Raw genomic sequence first — 18803 nt, 5'->3', positions numbered from 1 at the left:
CTAATTAATTGCATAATTTCTATATGCTTAGCTTTTTAACCTCTACTTAGGAAGTAGAGGTTAAAAACTAGCATAGACCAAAGATCTGAGCCAAACAGAGGCAGGTTTTCAGGAATGTCAGCCAAGTTATAATTATTCTGTCACGTTAACTTTGGCGATGTTGCATGCTGTACATCACCAGAAAGAGGACAAGAAATTCAGTTCTAATGATCCTAACGGTGGAAACAGACGATCAGTTATGAGGTCTTTGCTAAGTTAGAACTTATTTGGCAAATATGTTTAAAATTCCTCTCTACCACATAAACTCTATATGTGCCACAAACCACCTCAAGCGAGTGCAAATACTTTTTTGCTAAATTTGCCATTTTTATCAACATTTTTTAATGGAATGCTTCAAAATGCCCTTGAAGAAACATTGATGGAAACACAGGCTAGAAGTGGAGTTCAGAAATCTGCAGCGACTGTGTGACAGTACTGTGTCAGTTTGGGCCAAAATCTCTAAACAGTTTTTAGTGACACTGTGGCGTCTCCAACATGAAGAATTAAGACGTTCTGACACAAAATCAGGTCCAACTGGAGTTAGTAAGGCGCTCTTAACAAAATGACTCCCTAATTGTTACCACTGAGTAACACGTATTCCCTTTAAATCTCTAGTCGGGTTGCTGCAAAAAAGGAAATATTTTCTGTAATGTAATGCTTCTTAGCAATGTGAGAAAAGTTATTTTACAAAACTGATTACTCCCTTATAGAGATTGCATGCAGTTTTATGTTCGACAACTTTACCAAGACAAATTAATCAAGTATGATTTTTGTTCACTTTGAAAGAAATTGTCTTTATTGATCAGAAAAAGAAGCAGCAAAGAATGGATAGTCCAGATGAAGGAAGTTTGAATGTGATGTTTTTCAGGCTGTTTCCGTTCAACTGAAATTCTCCTTGAAGACGCCAGAAAAACTGAAAGAAAACCTACATTTTGGGCGATGAAAATCAAACAATGGAGCGTCTATCAGCTGCTCCAATGAGTACAGAAGGAGAAACAGCCTGTCAGGTGCTGAGCAGGAAAAAAAACAAAGCATCAAAACCGCTTTGAAGTTACAGTTTAGCCTCTTTCTGCCAACACGTCTGAGCCACTGATCCAACACGATATCCTGTTAACCGGTGACAGCGTTCATCACAGGGTCGGCAACCCAAGACAGAGGGGGACGTTTTAAATGAGAGTTAAGAGGGATTTATCAGGGAAAAGACAGTGGCTGTTTTTAATGAGTCACATGGTTTGATCCCCCGCACTCTGCCATGATTTACCTGCAATGCTTGTAAGCTGCTTAAGGTAAGAACATAATCTAAATGACTAAAAATGTAAATGACGGTGGGAGGAGAGCTTCATCTGATGAAGACGGCGACAGAAACGTGTAAAAATCTTCATCTGTAACCAAATCTTGTATTTATCACAGCAGGATGAACATTTTTGTTAGAAATATATTTATTTACAGGTTTTTAACGGTTGCGTAATGGTTCACATCTTTCCTGCATCATCGTCAGGCTCATAATGATCCAACAGACGCCATGCTGGAAAACCATGGTCTCCAGAAGATAAAGAAAATGAAGTTTGCAGGGAACAGCAGGGACAACTGCAGGCAGCATTCACAATTATGATAGCATCCTACACACTCCCCGACTCAGACTCTAAATTCTCTTTGCCGTCAGACCAATAATACTCAGGAAATTATGTGGATCAAGTCATCTGTAAACCAAGATGCTGATAAATCCCTTACTGGGAATTCTGGATCACTAATAAGAATATGAGTGTAAGAAAAAAAGAACATTTTGTTGCTCTTAATAATATTCAGTTGATCTCTGGACCTTTCCTTGAATCCCTTTCGGATAATAAAATTCAGCTGCAGCAGATGTTTAACAAAGCATGCAGTGAAATATGAAACCTCTAAAGAGCAGGTTCCCACATAAAGCTGAAAATGAAACCAGCTTTATAAACCTCAAACGCTCCATCACTGTTATCAGCTTAGTTACTCTCTGAGGCAATAGCACCCAGCGGCTCCATCAGGGCATGAAATAGGACGGGGCTCACCTTATTAATACACCCTGCTGCATATGGTAAAAGCTAAATCAGTGCTGTATCACATTCTGTTGCTTTGAATCTTAGCTTTCATGGCATGTGAAGCACAGCAGTACGTATGCAAATGGTAGGGCTGGCAAAAATGATTATCCTTTCTTGGTAGAGCCCATGCTACAGCAGCTTGACTTCAGCATCAGAGCATCTAAAATGCTAAAGAGCTTCATGGAGCAGAGCTTCAGTGGTAAAGGCTGCAACTCCTGGTGCATTTTACGTTCAACAAGCCTCCGCATGCTGTGCTGCTGCTGTCCAAAGACATCGAAGCAGAAGTGAAAAAAGTGTTTAGGTTTAAATTTCAACATTCATAACTCAAAAGAGATACGCTTTTAAACAAGAAACTAACCAGGCTAACCGAGTGCACTAAAGGATTATTCATCAAGGAATCTGACTAATTTCCTCGCCTTCATTACAAAAGCCTCCGTTTACCACATGAAACTGGATGTACTGACTGATTTAAACGTGTTTTGGGTTTTCTGAACTCCTCCACAGGTTTCTGCCTTCACCTCAACACTCCACTGTGCTTTGATCTGCAGGGATTAAAGGCATGGGTCAACACACTGCTTTTGAAATCTGTTCAAATAGAGGAGGTTAGACAAGAACCGCTGGAGTCCTGCTTCAGGCGGGGGCAGGACAACAGACACGTCCTAACGTTTGGATGAGAATGCAGATCACACTTTGATGCTTTTTAATTCCTCTAAACAAATGTTTGTTTTTTTAAAACCTAAAAATAGAAATCAGATGGATTCCTTTAAAAATGATCCTTTGCTGCATATTATAAAGACATTATATTGTGGAAATTATAAGCTGTCTTTTATCAACAGCTCAGGTTACACTGATGGGGCTAAATGGATTTTTAATTAAGACTCGCAGTCAAAAACGGCTCTTTGAATTGTAAAGGTTGCAGACCGGAATAGGTGGCCAGACAAGCTCAGCAAGGGGAGTGTCTGAGTGTTTACAGTATCAAATAAGCACAATCACATATTGATGATATTACTTACATGCTGCTATGGGAGTATCTGCAGCAGCTTTTGATTTAAACAATAATAATCTCTACCTGGATCCAGGGGGAATCATAACGAGTTGGAGAAAAATACTGAGTCAATAAAGGCTGGATGCCCCTTCAGTCATGCATAATATAATACTACATATACAAACTGCATTGGTTAAAATCTATAATACCTCAACTCATAAAGCTTTAACTGGATGATTCTGCACTGAAAAAGGATCCTTTGCTGCACTGCTGGACAAAAAGACAAGAGCCAGATACAGACTGGTCACACCCGAAGTGAATGAGATTCTTGAAAAGAAAATAGATGGTAGAAAACAGAAAGTGGTGAAATTCATGCCAAAACTACCACTGGTTGGAATAATTTAAAAAGTTTCATCCTTTTTTTAAAGTGTAAGTTTTGCATCAGAGATACAGAGAAAAACAAAGTGTGTATGTTATCAATAATTTAAAATCCAAATATCTGCAAAATGTTTCCAAAAATGATTCAACAAGCTGCACAGCAGTACTTAGACGTTCCCACAAAGATCCACAAGCTTCATGTTATTCTTCAAGCTGAAGGTATCATTCATGCACATCGTTTATGTCCTGCCATGACATTTTGGAGATTTGTTTTAGCATCTTGGGATTTGCTGTTGTGGTGAACTGGCAGGAACGGTCAGACCTGGGTAAGATGGCAGCTGCTCTTTTTAAACAGACTCATAACCAACTGTGTATCTGCAGAAGGCCTCAGATCATTTGACCTCACTGCACCTCCTTCAAAATACAAAGTATTACTGCTCTAATCATGCGAACCTGGTGTAACAACCCTGTGAAATTTTTGCATTTTTTGATGTGAAAAATGTATAACTCAACCAAAATGACATTTCACATTTCATTTTATTCATACATACTCTTTCTAATTTCCAGTAGGACTAAAACTGATATTAAATAGTCATAAGATTGAGAAACTCTGTCCACCGTATAATGTCATAATAATAAAATAACCCAAACATTTTTGAAACAATTTGAATATACTCATTGAGTTTTGATTGTTTTTGAAGTGGGCTTAATTTGTCTTTTCCCAAGGAAAATAAGAAATAAATATCCTAGGAAACACTGAAAACTTTAGAATACAGTGAAAAACTATATGTGCAATTAGAAAAAGGTAGATTGGATTGATACGGTTATTGGTAATAAATCATTTTCAGTTCGACATGTCAGATCAGGTGTTTCCTTCACACATTCATAGAGCTAAGTCATACTTTTATCCAAAGCATTAAAACCTAATTAGCTTTTCATCAAAGCTGTTTTAGACGCACAGCAGTGTTATGGATTATAGACATCTTAGATGAAAAACGGAAACAGCACCACCCACAGAGTCTTAGATACACTGCAATAACATCCAAACTGGAACATGCCAAACGTCACTTATGTCATTTTTTAATGACAGAATACTAATACAAAGAGTATTTCTGCTTCAGAATACGAAAACAAACTCACCCACACTATTTGCCCCAATGTCTCTTTTCAGACCGCAAAACATGACCGTAGACATTGACTTTTCCTCCTCAGAGTAACATCCACGACAGAGTAAAGAGAGACAAACACTGACAGATTAGAGGAGGATGGAGAGAGGAGGAGACAGAGGGAGAGATGTGGACTGCTGAGCACTCAGGGAATACAGTGGCGATGATAAGAGATGACTGGCGCTTACGCTACAACCACTCAACCCCCAAGAGAGGAGAGAGAGAGGGAGGGAGGTACACACCAACGGATGAGGCAGGCGAGGTTAAGCCTAGAGAGAAAGTGTTCAGAAATATGCAAATAAAAAGAAACAATAAAAGAAAAACAGAAGCTAAGAATATGTGGGTGAGTGAGCAACAAAGAGATGAAATAAGAAGGATTAAGCAGGCAGGGATAAACTGTTTATTTTTAGAAAATAAGACAAGAGGATGAGAGATGTTCAGTCATTTAGTCAAATCATCCACGGTTATTTTAAGAGCAGATTCACAGATGTTATTACTCTGATTTAGTTCTTAAGTGTTCATTTTAAAAATCTCTATTCAACAGACCTATTCCTGGTATTTAAGGAAAACGTTCTTGTTAATTAAACAGCTGGAGTGTGTATTTAAAATGAAAGAAAAATGTAAAACAGAGGTTTTGGTTTGACAAAGGCTGGAGTTTTACACCACCATGTTGGACAGGAAGTGGATGTAGCATTACGTAGCAGGCACTAGCATATTTGGACATGTTAAAATTATTTTGTTCAAAATAATATGAGGTTGGCAGCAGGAATATCAATAAATTGTTGGTGGAAAAACAAAGTCCTTTTGAGAGATTCAGTTAAATATCACAGAGACTCTGTAGCAAACATGCAGTTTGGGAAACCTTGTCCTTTAAGGAAATCAAAGGAAATATCACAATGTTACGTGGCTAAAAACAAACTATTTATACCAATTAATAATCAAAGTCATTGGAACCCTACTGAGGCTGATAGATGCAACTTAATTCAGAAGGCAAAATAAAAATAGTAAGATTTATTTTTTAGACAATGACTAAATAAATGCAGCTGATTTTTGCTGTGCAGCAAAATTAGCAGCTGCAGGAAGAAAAATAAGAGTTTAAAGTTAATGTCTGAGCATGTATGTTGTATTAATATCACTCTGTCTAAAGTCAAGTCAGCTGAAAGAAATTAAAATGTACTGCTTGAGTGCATTAAAAAATGTTATGTGTGAAGAGTAATAACTGTAGGTTCAAAACAGAGAAATGTCACAACACAGAGGAGTTGATGTGTAAGAGCAGAGTAATGAGTTTGGTATTCATTTTACATTAAGCTAAGATGTTTTTCCTCAGTGGCTTGAAACAAAACAACAAGAACAATTTACTAAAACATTACGAAGCACCAAAAATGTCGACAAACAGAGACGCCAAGCTTTCACAGCACATTTAATGAGTGTTTTTACTGTGGAAACACTGCTGTCTAAGAACTGCAGTTAGAAATGTCCCTGGATATTAAACATGGAAATTTGGTTTAAACTCGAAACAGATCAAGAAAAACAAAACTTTTAGATTGATTTTTTTGTTTTTTACAAAAATATGTTTGTGGTTTTTTAATCAGTCTCACATAAAAAAAACAACAAAAATGATAAACTTCTTTGTGGGACAAACCAAAAGAAGGTTTTATACTTAATTCACACACACTGAATTTTTAATAAGTTCTTAAGCAGTTAGGTTTATTTTATGATTCTCTAGATGCTGACTGAGTTTGGTCAGCTTCTACTGACTGATCAGATTAAACAATGGCTCATTAACCAGCCTCAGGTGTTAAAGTCATAGAAATCCAAAGACCCTAACAGATATTAACGGTAGGTTGATGTAGTAGGAAGCTGCATTTTCTAACAGATTTACGTCTTTATTTCTGTAATCTTTACTTTAATAAGCACTGTTATTTTTCTGCTCTTTCCTTTGTTTTATCCAGTTCTTTCTCCTCTCAGTAAATTATGACTCCATTTGAAATCCAAAACAATCCAAGCAAAACACAAAAACACACATGAATTATAAGACATGATCACTCTAGCATGTGTAAAAATGCCTGACACACATCCTGAGCCTAATGTGTGTGTTGGCTGGATGAGCACAGAGTAATAACTGCATTTCTTTCTCCCTGGTGGCCAGCTTCCTGTGAATGTTGTCTTCTCTGCGCAGTCTGACCTAAATTAATGCCAGACAGCACAGAACACACACACTCAGAAGACACACACCGCTTCTGCATCTGATTGTTGAGTCTTAGAGGTCTGATTTCATATCCTGATGTGCTGCAGAAAGTATTGCTTACTGTTTCCATTTGTATTTATTTGATCATTCACTCATTATAAAAATATAAAAATAAAACTCAGAGATATTAAATGGCACATTTTATTTGTACACAAACAGCTCCAGGTTTTCAGTTCTTGGATCTAAAGTTCATTACTTATTTTGATTTTCTATTTGTGGAACGTAAGAGGCTGTAAGGATTGACCTTCAAAACCAACAACTCGGTTCAACAGTGGAGCGCATCGTAAGAACTGTTCAACAGTTTACCATCCATCCATCCATCCATCCATCCATCCATGACCCAGAGGCTTTTAGCAACCTGTTCCCCTCCTGGCCTGTGGGGGCGCTGCTCCAAGAACCACTGAAGGAAGTGACACAAAAACCTCTGAAGACACTGAGAGCAACTTCCTTCCATACAAAATGTAAACAAACATGGAGATTTTAGCGGTTGTGCAATTTCTCTTTTGACTTTAAAGACCACTAGTCGTTTCCCCCACTTGCGCTAGACTTGTGCGTTTGTTTTGGTTGTATTTACCCAGAATGCCCTGCGGTGTAGTCTGCTTCCTGATTTTGAAGTGATCTCAGATCCGCTGAGAGTTGGCAGACGGACCAGAGTTTGATCCTTTGGTCTGAATCAGTTTGATTTAAACATTTACAGCTAAACCAACACAACTGGACTTTCTAGACAAATAGACTAAAGTTTGATTAAAGCGTACTAATGAATGCACCCTGAATGAACAAAGAGCAATTCGAAATAATCACTTCTCCAGAACCCTATGTTCTTCCACATCGATGGATAGTCACTCATTAATATTCCAAGTATTTTAATTTTTTAATTTAGCCTTTTTTGCTTGTTTGTTTAGAAGTCATCTTCACATTAAAAATTACCTTAAATGTTACAATTATTAGAAAATAATGCTAATCAGCGAGTTGAGTTTGAAATCAGATCAGGATTGCTGTGAGAGATTTCTTTAAGCAGCTCTGAAACATACATGAGAGGAGAAAAAGCAGAGTTAGAAGGCAGCAAAATAAGCAGTCAAAAAAATTAGTCATGTCAGTTTGCTCCTCCAGACACACAGACACACACTCAGAGTCTCCCGACACTCGAGTGCACAATTTATGCTGCACATGGTCAAACTTTCTCTCATCTTGTTGGCACGTCTCGCTCTTCTCTCCGTCTCCCAGTCTGTGGGTTTCAAGTGCAAATGAATCCAAGCATCACTCCAAGCATTATGAGTAAGGACTTTGAAGTGGCAAATGATGGCCTCCTGCAGCTCGGCGCAGAGAAACACACATGCACCCGAAAATCTGCACCCACATGAGAAAACACTCATGTACTTCTGCTTAGTTTAGCCCATTCTTTCACATCCACACACGGAAACGTCATAACTGGTAGCTGTGTAGGAAAAGCTATATATATATATATATAGGTTTAAGTCAATGCTCCTCAGTTCTACGTCACTCTGAAAAAAAACAAACTATCTTCCCTTAGATCTAATTTAATACAAACTAAATGCCACATTGCTTTTATTGGAAGCAGAAGTGACTGACTGTAAAACTTACACACTGCACTGCTACGCTCCTTTTTGTCTACAAAGTGCACTGAATACCTCAACTTTTACAGAATAAAAATGTATTTTTGGGAGTGGTTATAAAATTTCTTTATAAGCAATATTCCTTCTTCCATTTTATTGCAGGGTTTTTCTGACCTCCAGTTGTTTTGTTTTACCAGATTTTTGCTGCAGCTCTGCCTCCACCTCGCTCTCTGTCTCTCTGAGTCTATATCTCCCCCTGCTGAGCAGCTTCATTCGATCACTGTAATGGCTTCTTACACTGCGGGACACAAATAAGGACAGATGGGGACTAAAAAACTGTCTTACAGCAACACCAAAGAGAAGGAAGCAGATGAAGAAAAAGAAAACAAAAAATGCAGAAGTTGAAGGGCAGAAATATGGAAGCAGACAGAATGTGCAAAATTTTAATTCCTATAATTAAATTTAAATACGTTTGAGGTGGTAATTGTGAATCCCATTGCTGACTTGACTCTCTTGACTCAATTTAATTAGTGATGTGAGTTCAGTCTGGCTTGTTCCTCTGCTCAGAGGCCATATGACAGTTCAAATTCACTTCACTGAGTGCAGACGTACAGTGGGTTAATGAATCACCATTCAAAGGCATTTCATTACTCCGAAGTGATCACTGTTGACTTGGGAGAACGTTTAACATGGATTCATGCAGTAATTTGCACAGTCTGTTGACTGTCCAGGAACAAAAACACACAGCCATAAAGGAAGCATTAAAACGAGCCGCCAGCCCGTTTTCACTGAGCAGTGAGATTATGATGGCAGCTGTACTTCCTGTTCATTTTTATTTCAAAGTAATGTTCTGAAAAGTAAAATGTTTAGTTTTTGCTGACTGTAAAGACTGACAGTGGTGAGTCACTTTTAAATATATGCAATGTTGGAAGCACTGACCATCTGATCTATTCACATTTAATCCATTAGTCTCGTTCTGATAGTCTCATGGCCGTAAGCCTAGAATGTTGGAAAAGTAACCAGGAAATTCAGAGTGTGCACTTCCAGGTTTGCTTCTGAAATTTCCAACACAAATATGTGTCAATAATCAATAATAATAATAATAATAATAATAATAATAATAATTGTCAATAATCAATAATAATAATAATAATAATAATAATAATAATAATAATAATAATGTGACAATAATCTGCGAATGTCAAAAAACATAATTTCACAACTGTGGTGTTTCCATTACATAAGAAATAAAATGAAAATCATATGTGGATAAGATTGTTCACGCAATAAGTCTAATGCAGCGACGTTGGCGTCTTATTCAGGCGTTGAAGCAATAAGCTCCGCCTCCCTGGGAGCGGCTACGCAGGCGCCATTTTGGGGAAATAGTTTTTCTGAGATTTCACAGAAGAGTTATGGATTCAACATCCTGGAATGACACAACTTTCTGTGAGCTGTGAGGCTGTGAGAGCTCTGCAGGAACCAGCAAAAGACTCCAAGATACATGAACTACTCACTTGGTGGGAGCTGCCAACCAATGGCCTCAGACTTAGAGAAACTGTTACTTAGTTCTGACAAAACAAGGAAGATAAGCAAAACCAGCTACAGGTCGAGGGAAATACTGAGACAATTGGTTAAATGTTCAAAGGGTTCCATTATATTCACACACTAAATGTTTTTTTCTTTTCTAATTAACAGCATACAGTGTCTAGTGTAGTTTCAAATGGATCAAAACTTAAATGGGAAGGAATAACAGGCATGCAGAGCTGAGGCAGAGATGATAGATGAAGAGCAAAGTGCAAACCTTCTGTCACTGCAACTAGGAAGTCGGCCAAGTTTGAAATGCAAATGAATCCTAAATCTGTTTTCTGCTCTTCCTCTGTGGAATCACAGCTTTCTGCAGCGCCAGCTAACCTACCTGTCACTCCTTTTATAATTCACTCTCATTCCTGCCTTTGCTTCTCCTCCTTTAAATGATGTTCCTCTTCTTTTCTTCCAGCCACAGACAGGCAGCAGTTTTTATGTTTTTTTTCATGTCATAGTGGATGTTCCACCAGGAGAGTAGAAATAGATAAAGCTGAGTTATTTGGGCACCTGGAGTATTTTTTCTGACTCTCCCTCATGCTGGTGACACCCTTACCTTCTGTACTGTGATGAAGAGGAAGTCATGTAATTTGTGACACATTAAACCAGTGCATACTGTTACATATGCACTGGTATGTGCCACCAGTGGATATAACAGAACAACAATACATTGATTATGAATGATTGCACATCATACACCTAGGCTGCATCCTCTTATGTTTTTAAATGCATGCTTTCACATTTTTCACTGAAAGTGTCTCTGGAAAAACAGGTGCATATGTGCATACATTTCTCTGCTTCTGTATTTGAGGTGAGAATAATGAAAAGGACCTCTAGTCTGATGATGGATGTTGGATCAAGTTATTAAATTTTATTTTACTCTGATTTATACAATAATGTCTGGAGAGATTTTAGAAATTTGTAAGTTTATTTTATTTATCTCACATTAAGCCATTTTTTCACTTTTACTTCACAAAAACAGTTTCCAATGACAAACTCCAGATTAAAATAGATATGTATTTTCTATAAACGTTTAACCCTTGCAGCAGTTTGTGGGTGAGATTCAGGTTAAACTCTGCATCAGTCATCATGACACAAAACATTCACACATAACACTTGAGCCTGAGGGCAATTTAAGTGGCCGGTTTACCTAACAGAGAGGGAACCAGGTGTGCAGAGGGAACCCACACACTCACCGGGGAACACGTAAACACTGCAGAGAAACGCCTGGATGTGATTCAGTCCCAGGATTTTTTTAATAACTGCTACACTGTAGAGTGTCTAAAATAACCTGGTGTTCTGCTTCATGAATAACAAACATCCCCTGTTGGCATTTTTGGTGCATTAATCAGATTCAGCCAAACTGTTGGTATTCTACAGGTTACCCATGACTAATAATGAAGGTCTTAAGCAAACATTTAGCTCAGGACTCAGTAAATGTGCCCAGAATCTCCCCACATTTCAATTCTGTCCATCACCTTGCTTGAAAGCAAACTTGACATTTTATCCACCTAATTCAAAGGTATAATTTTCCTCATTCATTCAATCTTTGAGTCCTGTCATCCTGCCTCTTTCAGCAGCTTTTTATCCTCTCTGTAAATGTTACCCTGCCTTTGTCTTTGCTCTTTCCCTCCACCCTCTTGATCTCTTCCAACGAGGCCTTGACATAATGAGGCCAAACTAGCAAAAGTGAGACCTTTATCTGTGTCTTTGTCCCTCTCCCTCGCAGTCCCTTCAGTTTTTTATGGTTCCATTTGTTCTCTGGATTTATTTGGATTTATTGTGTTCAGTGACAGCAGACGAAGGAAGCGCAGAAAGGCCAAATCAGCTTTCCAAAAGGTTTCTTTCAGCTCCTCTTGGAGACGTCAGCTCTGGCCCTTATCCGTGTTATTCTCTGAGCGACGCAGCCACGTGTCACTGCATTCATTCCTTCACCCAACGCGCAACGCAACCTGTCACTGCGTTTTTGCTCTCCTCAGTGATTTCTATCTTATGTTGCTTCTCCTCTCACCCTCGCTTGTTTTGCTTCCCATAGTATTGCTGTCACTTTTTTCAAGCCTCTGCCTGTTCCACTGGAGTTTCACATGGTTTTCTTCACATCTTCTATTCTGTTTTATAATTTTCTCCTGCATTGTGTTTTATTCTGAAAGTTTGACTTGAAGTCTGTCTACTTCAGCTTTGCAGGTTCAGTTTGTGTGAAATATTTGGTTTGCCTTTTTGTGTCTCTTTAGTTCTGAATTAAGTCTGTTGGTTATTTCCTGTTAAGTGATTGAAATCATATGGATTAAAGTTGGCCGCCAGTGTCAAGTTAAAAACACAAAGTGTTTCTTGTTCTCAGCTGCATGCGTGGCAGTCTGATGACTGCTGCAGCTATTTTAACTCAGTCTCAAGCATATAATGGAGGTAATGTTGGAGCGACACCTGGGTGGGCGCGCAGGCAGCTGTGAGCAAAACATTCAACAAAACTCAAGTTCTTATCATCCAGTTGTTACACAACAGAGCTTTACTGAAACTTTTGGATTATCTTAAAAAGCTAAACACTGAGATGATAGCTGTACAGGAAATTAATGCATATTATATTACTCTGGTTGAGATGATGCTTAATAAAATACTTTATTAAGTTATCCATTAAGTGTAGCTTACTGTTGGTTGGAAAAAAAACGACTTCATTTAGAGATTCAGTTTGGATTTGAACAAATCATTTTACAGTTTCACTGAAAGAAACGGAGCTTCGTCAGGATTCTGCAGCCTTTGAAACCAAACGTGTGACGTGTTGCGATGTAACGCTGCCCTGACTCTGACCTCCATCTTACTGGTTCAGTTTTACATCAAAACCTCTCAGTCATGTTTTCTCATCTAACATCAAACCTTACATTCAATTTATCATCCTTCACATTCCGTCACACTCTCCTCTTGGTCTTCCACTGTCTCCTCACCTGTCGAATTTATTACCTATTCACAGACTGTGAAAATGCAAAGCTGCATCCCTGCTACATTAAATGTATTTTATGGGTTTTCTTGTATCAAAAGGTTTTATAAAGAAACATTACTGTATGTTGACTCTGCTGTAGTTAAAGACTTGCTCCTTCATTACTTTCATTCTTTATTTTTGCCTTCAGTGGCTGCACTTGTCTTTTTAAACACCATGTTTCCTCTTTGCTCCTTCTGTTTCACTCTTGGCCCATTTCTGTCGCTATCTTTCGCTCCATCTGAACACTTGTGCTTTTTCCTGTCTCCATCTCTTCCTGAGTCTCTCACTCCAAGTTTTCTTCCTTTCCTCCCCCCTCAGCCCCTTTTTCTCTCTCTAGCGTTTCTCCTTCTGCTGGAGGTATAAATAGGGCACATAATAAACCACTAATTAATCTCTGGTGACAAAATCAAAGAAAACACATCTGCAATGCTGAGAGGAGTGTTGAAGGAAGGGAAAAGGGCAGAAAAGGGAAAGCATAAGGAGTAAGGAAAATAAGATTCAGATAAGAGCTAAATTAGAGAAGAATTAGATCAGATAAGAACCGAGTGAAACAAACTAGGCGGGAAAGTTTCTAAGGCTTATGATTTTATTTTTTAAGTTTTGAAAATAAAATAAAATTTACTTAAAACAAATGGTAAGTTATTTTTATTGATTTGGGTTTGATGTAAGTGGTAAAGGTTTGTTTTTTAAAAGTTGGAATCATCTAAGTCTGAATTTAACACTTCAAAATGACACTGACTGAAATGTAATCCTGCTGGGCCACATTTTAGTCCAAACTATAAACTTTGTTTCCTGACTGAGCTGCTAAAAAGACATGATGGATTTCAGCTTTGTTTTAAAGTGGAGCCTATTAAGATGGAAGACATCAATAAACTGAGTGAAAATAATTGTTAATCTGAATATAATCAATAGATGATGCCATGAGTAGTTTGCTAAAAGACTGATAATGTTGCTTTAACCAGAAAAAACAAGCTAAAAGTGTCAAAAACATTATTTTGGGGTAAATTTGGGAACTTTTATCTAATTTTCGGGCTGTTAGGAAAATCTAGTAAAAATGTTCAGAGTTCTGACCTACAGCAGTGTTTCAGACAAACTGCACCTAACTTCCCCCAAACTCCACACTAACTTTCAATTAATCTCACTGGCAAAAAAGTTAGCTGCCTTAGCGTTAGCTGCCTTAGCGTTAGCTGCCTTAGCGTTAGCTGCCTTAGCGTTAGCTGCAGGCGAATGAAGTGAAGCCAACAGGTGGACTAAAAGGACTTCACTCACTTTTTTTTCTTTCTCTGGAAGAAAAGTCAGAAAACATCCATCTACTTGCAAGGGAAACATTTCCCATCCTCAATTTCTCATCCTTGACACATAAGAGCACAGGTAGCAGGTTGGAAATTTTCAAAGTAAAAAACATAAATTTGAATGCAAATTAAAATTTCACACCAACTTGCAGTAGAATAAGAATGTTGCAGTCGTGGTCTTGACTGATCTTCAGACAAAATGCTGGCTTCAGCAGAACAGAGGTTGAGAGAAGAGTGAATATAAACGTAGTCTGAGTAGCAGACGATGAAGAGTGATCTCAAGGTCACTCTTGAGACAAAGACTGTTATCGATTATTACGAACATGCATCTATGTATCTTCTCACACCTTTAGAGAAATACCTTTTTTGTAAAAACAAACTCAGTGAGGTTTAGAGCTGTGTGGGAAGCCCTTCATACAACAGGCTTCCTGTGGGAATTCAAGTCAGTAAACCCTGAAAAAAGTTGGAGTTGTAACTGATATAAAGACTCACAAAGACATGAGATCATTTTATTTTGTTTGTTTCGTTTCTGCCGTATCAGATTTCTGCACAGTTGAATCCTTCAAGCATTGGTGAAAATATCAGGTGGAAAAAAAGAAAAGTTCCACAACTGGGTTCAGATGTAGTTCACATGTTCCACTTTTTCATCGACACACAATAACATCCAGTAATTCATTAAGCATCGACACGAGGAGCTGCTGAGCAGAAAACCCAGCAGGAGCAATTCTGACGCAAAATACAAGACAGAAGCAGAATTTCAGCACCGAGGACAGCAACTTCCGTCCAGACAGAAAACCAAGAATCCATCCATTTTCTAAATGCTTAAAGTTTGCGGCGTTACAGGCTGGGTGAATACCGAACGAGAAACAACAGACATCCAGCAACAAAATCCCCACTTATGTTGAAACAACATCTGACAACAAAGAGCTTTTTAAAGATTTTATAAAGTGAAGTAAAAGGTTTGGAGGAAAGTTATAAATATACAAAAAGACAAATAAACAACTGGTTTTGTTTGTTCCATCATAAGTCAATTAGACATGCAGTTGAAGATTTGGAAGTATCCATGAATTGCCCTGAAAATATTTGGATAGATAGAGAAAATCAGAAAACTATTTGTTTCCCAATTAATTTGATAGTACAGAATTTATTAAAACAAAAAAAAACTTCTCAATATGAGCACAAAGAGTGTGACCGTTTGCTCTTTGCAGGGGTTATAACGTGAGCAAACAGAGTGCAGCAGCATCGCTGCAGAGGCTCGGCAGAAACAGGAAATCATCTTTCAAAGTCCCTATTTGTCAGTTTTTCCTGGGAGTTCAGGCTGGAACAGATTTAATGTGATTCCACCAGCTTGTGGAAAATTATTAATCTGCAGTGGGTCTCTGTTGTTTAAGATAAATCACCAGGGCATGCAGCGTCGCATGTGAAAGCAGCTTCTCTAGGCTAACTACAGGATCTTTATTTTTATTTTTGCCAAACAGTTTTTCTGGGAACTGGTGGTGAAACCAGATTTATCATCCTTCCTGTGCTGGGAAGAAACATTCTTAACTGATATATTCCCACTACTTCATTTTCATTACATCTTCAGCTTTATGGAGGAAAACTGATGAAGCTTTTAAATTAGAATTATTTGCATCTGCAGGTTTTTTTTTATTTTATTTTGCAAATTAAAGACAAAAATCAAACTTCATTTGCTAACCAACAAAAGAAAGTATTCTGGTGCATTTGGGATATTTTATTCAAAGTTTGGTGAACCATGTGTGTTATAAATAGTTGATCAGTGTTATTATGCAAAGCTGTTGGCCTATAAAAATAACTTTCATGATTTTACTTCTGATCTTTCGCAGAGATTGGAAAATGAATTTTGATTGTTTTAAGTCACTGACCACCTGCAGCGTAACGTTAGCCGACCCCTGGAAGCTCTCCTCCATAACATCCCATTGAAGCCAATGACTCCATTATTCCCGGCTGCAGTTTTATCATCCCTCTATCTGCAATAAACTTCCAGATCCAGTTATGGTGGAAGCCGCCGTTTTCCCTGTGTGATGAGTGACCCACTAAAATCTGCTTCAGCCTTCAGCTGTCAGAAGTAACACAATGCTCTGGTTTCCAGTGAGAGCCATCGAGGCTTTGATGCGATGGAAGTGTGACAGAGAAATCTCTGCAGTATTATTAACAGCAGGAAGATGTGACAGTGATTCATCCTCCGCACTGCGCTGCAACAGGGGCAACTTTAACTCACATTTCCGCAGGGATCGTCAGACTGTAGTTATTACAGCCTACAGCCCGGGGTGGGCGGCGCTGCTCCCTGACAGGCCGATAGGCGGCGTTTTGTCCCCATTTGCTGCCCTCTCCAGCGCGGCTGCGGGCTTCACTTCAAAGCAGCACATCTCCAAACTCATAAATAAATCAGCCAGAGTGGGAAAAGAGCTGCGCGTCTCTCTCCACAAAAACACAAACTTACGACTGGCGCAGGGTCGCATACGAGCTTCATCCAGTTAGAACCGGATCATTTCAGCAAACAATCAACCAGAACGAGTCAGGGTTAACTTCAGCGACTAACAGGTGCGACAGAAAACCCAGAACGAACCAACAACAGGTGCAACCTGAAACTTCACCTCATGAAAGAGAGGCTGTGGATTTCTCTGTTAATGTGGATCGGCTCTCCTTTGTTCAATAACAGTTCAGCATTTAAGGTTAAACACATTTTTAAAAATATAAATATTTATAAAGCATATACTTTCATACAAAGTTCTCCACAAAAGATACACAAAAGTGTCTTAAAATTAAGAGAAGCGTAAAATTAAACAACCCATCGTTTCCTGAAACAGACCTACAATCAGTACCGCGTCCGCTGCTGCAGGAAGCTGTTTACCAGGAGACAGAAAATGTACATAACCTGAAAACCCAAAGAAACCTTCAGAGAAAAGCAGCAAGAAGAAAAGAGTCCGAACAACTCAGATAAAAAACCGGCTGCGACGCGCCGCGGGAACTTCAGCTGACAGAAAACAGCGTCAAACAGCTGATTAATGAGAACCCGACCTTTCTGTTTCCTCCTCACCTTTTTGCAGAAGCCTCTTCTTTAATATAGCCTGAAGGAAAAGCATTATTTCCCCCCACACTAAGTCCGGGTTGATGAGTAAATCTCTCCTCGTGGAAGAGCAGAGGAGGAAGAGGAAGAGGGAGGAAGAACTTCTGTCTGCTTTCTCCCTCTTTCCCTCCCGATCCGTTTCCTCCCTGCTCTCTCTCTCAAAGGGACGCCCCCCCTGTTGACACCGGCTGAACTGTGGCGTGTGTGCGTGTGTGTGTGTTTGTTTGTAATACCTTGTGGGGACAATTTTCCTGACATATACTACCTTGTGGGGACCAATCGCTCCTCGTGGGGACCGGAGCCTGGTCCCCACGAGGGGAAACCCTGTTTTTGGGTCAGGGGTCAGATTTAGGGCTAAGGTATGAATTGAGTTTTGGTTGGTTAGGGTTAGGAAAAGGGTAAAGGTCAGGTTGTAGAAATGAATGGAAGTCAATGGAAAGTCCCCACAAAGATAGCAACACAAACATGTGTGTGCGTGTGTGGGTGTGTATGTGTGTGTGTGTGGGGGTGTGTGTGTGTGTGTGGGGGTGTGTGTGTGTGTGTGTGTGGGGGTGTGTATGTGTGTATGTGTGTGCGTGTGTGTGTGTATGTGTGTGTGTGTGGGGGTGTGTGTGTGTGTGTGTGTGTGTGTGTATGTGTGTGTGTGTGTGTGTGTGTGTGTGTGTGTGGGTGTGTGTGTGGGTGTGTGTGTGTGTGTATGTGTGTGTGTGTGTGGGTGTGTGTGTGTGTGTTTCCCCTCTCAGATGAAAACGGGAGTAAACGCTGTGACTGTAATTGACTGTAATCAGCCTTTCACTCAGTCAGCTGCTTCCAGCCTGGTTCCGTTCTGTCGGGCTGATCCGTGTTTTCTAATCGTCTCCTCCTCGTTTTCTTTGTGTGCTAATTTAATTAGAACATTCTCACCATCTTTCCCTGAGCTCTCTCTCTCTCTCTCTCTCTCAGTTTTTATCGTATAGTTTCACTCCTGATTATGCAAAAAAAAAAAAAAAAAAGAAAATTGTAGCTTAAAGCCTTGGGGACTTTTGCCCTAGTTTTTCTCTCCTTTTCGGTCTTTGTGTCGATCAGTTATGTATTATGTTGTAAATCTGCCTCAATGTTTGTGTGTGAAGTAAAAACTGAGCTCCAATGATACTCATGAGATTTTTCTTTAAGGTGTTTGATGAACAGTTGACCGGAACCTTTTAAAGCTGAACTTCAGAACCATGGACAGAACTGACAGATTTATTCGTTATTTCTTAAATCTATAGGCTCAAAACGGACAGAAACCAAATTATCCCATCATGCAATGGTCACTAAGGAATAGGCTGCAGGATTAATTCATGGGGGATAAACTGGATTCAAAGGCTGGACGACCAGCAGAGCTCAGTCCAGCTCCTGTTCCAACCAGTGCTGGTCACTTCATTAACAAA

The 18803-nt window shown here is 39.1% G+C and overlaps 1 protein-coding gene across 1 annotated transcript in view; it reads right to left on the bottom strand.

The window, feature by feature from the left end:
• grip2b (glutamate receptor interacting protein 2b) overlaps positions 1-17767 on the bottom strand; it is a 55040-nt gene extending 37273 nt beyond the window's left edge. The window contains exon 1 of the mRNA XM_014987252.2: positions 17365-17767. Within this exon, the coding sequence (XP_014842738.2) occupies positions 17365-17410 (46 nt within the window). The 5' untranslated portion in view covers positions 17411-17767. The remainder of the gene's footprint in view (positions 1-17364) is intronic.
• Between the last annotated feature and the right edge of the window lie 1036 nt (positions 17768-18803).

Source organism: Poecilia mexicana, unplaced genomic scaffold, assembly GCF_051168715.1.
Source record: "Poecilia mexicana isolate PSO_F unplaced genomic scaffold, ASM5116871v1 scaffold_5, whole genome shotgun sequence".
Classification (NCBI taxonomy): Eukaryota; Metazoa; Chordata; class Actinopteri; order Cyprinodontiformes; family Poeciliidae; genus Poecilia; species Poecilia mexicana.
Note: the sequence above shows the minus strand (reverse complement) of the source record. Positions and strands in the feature narration are given on the sequence as shown.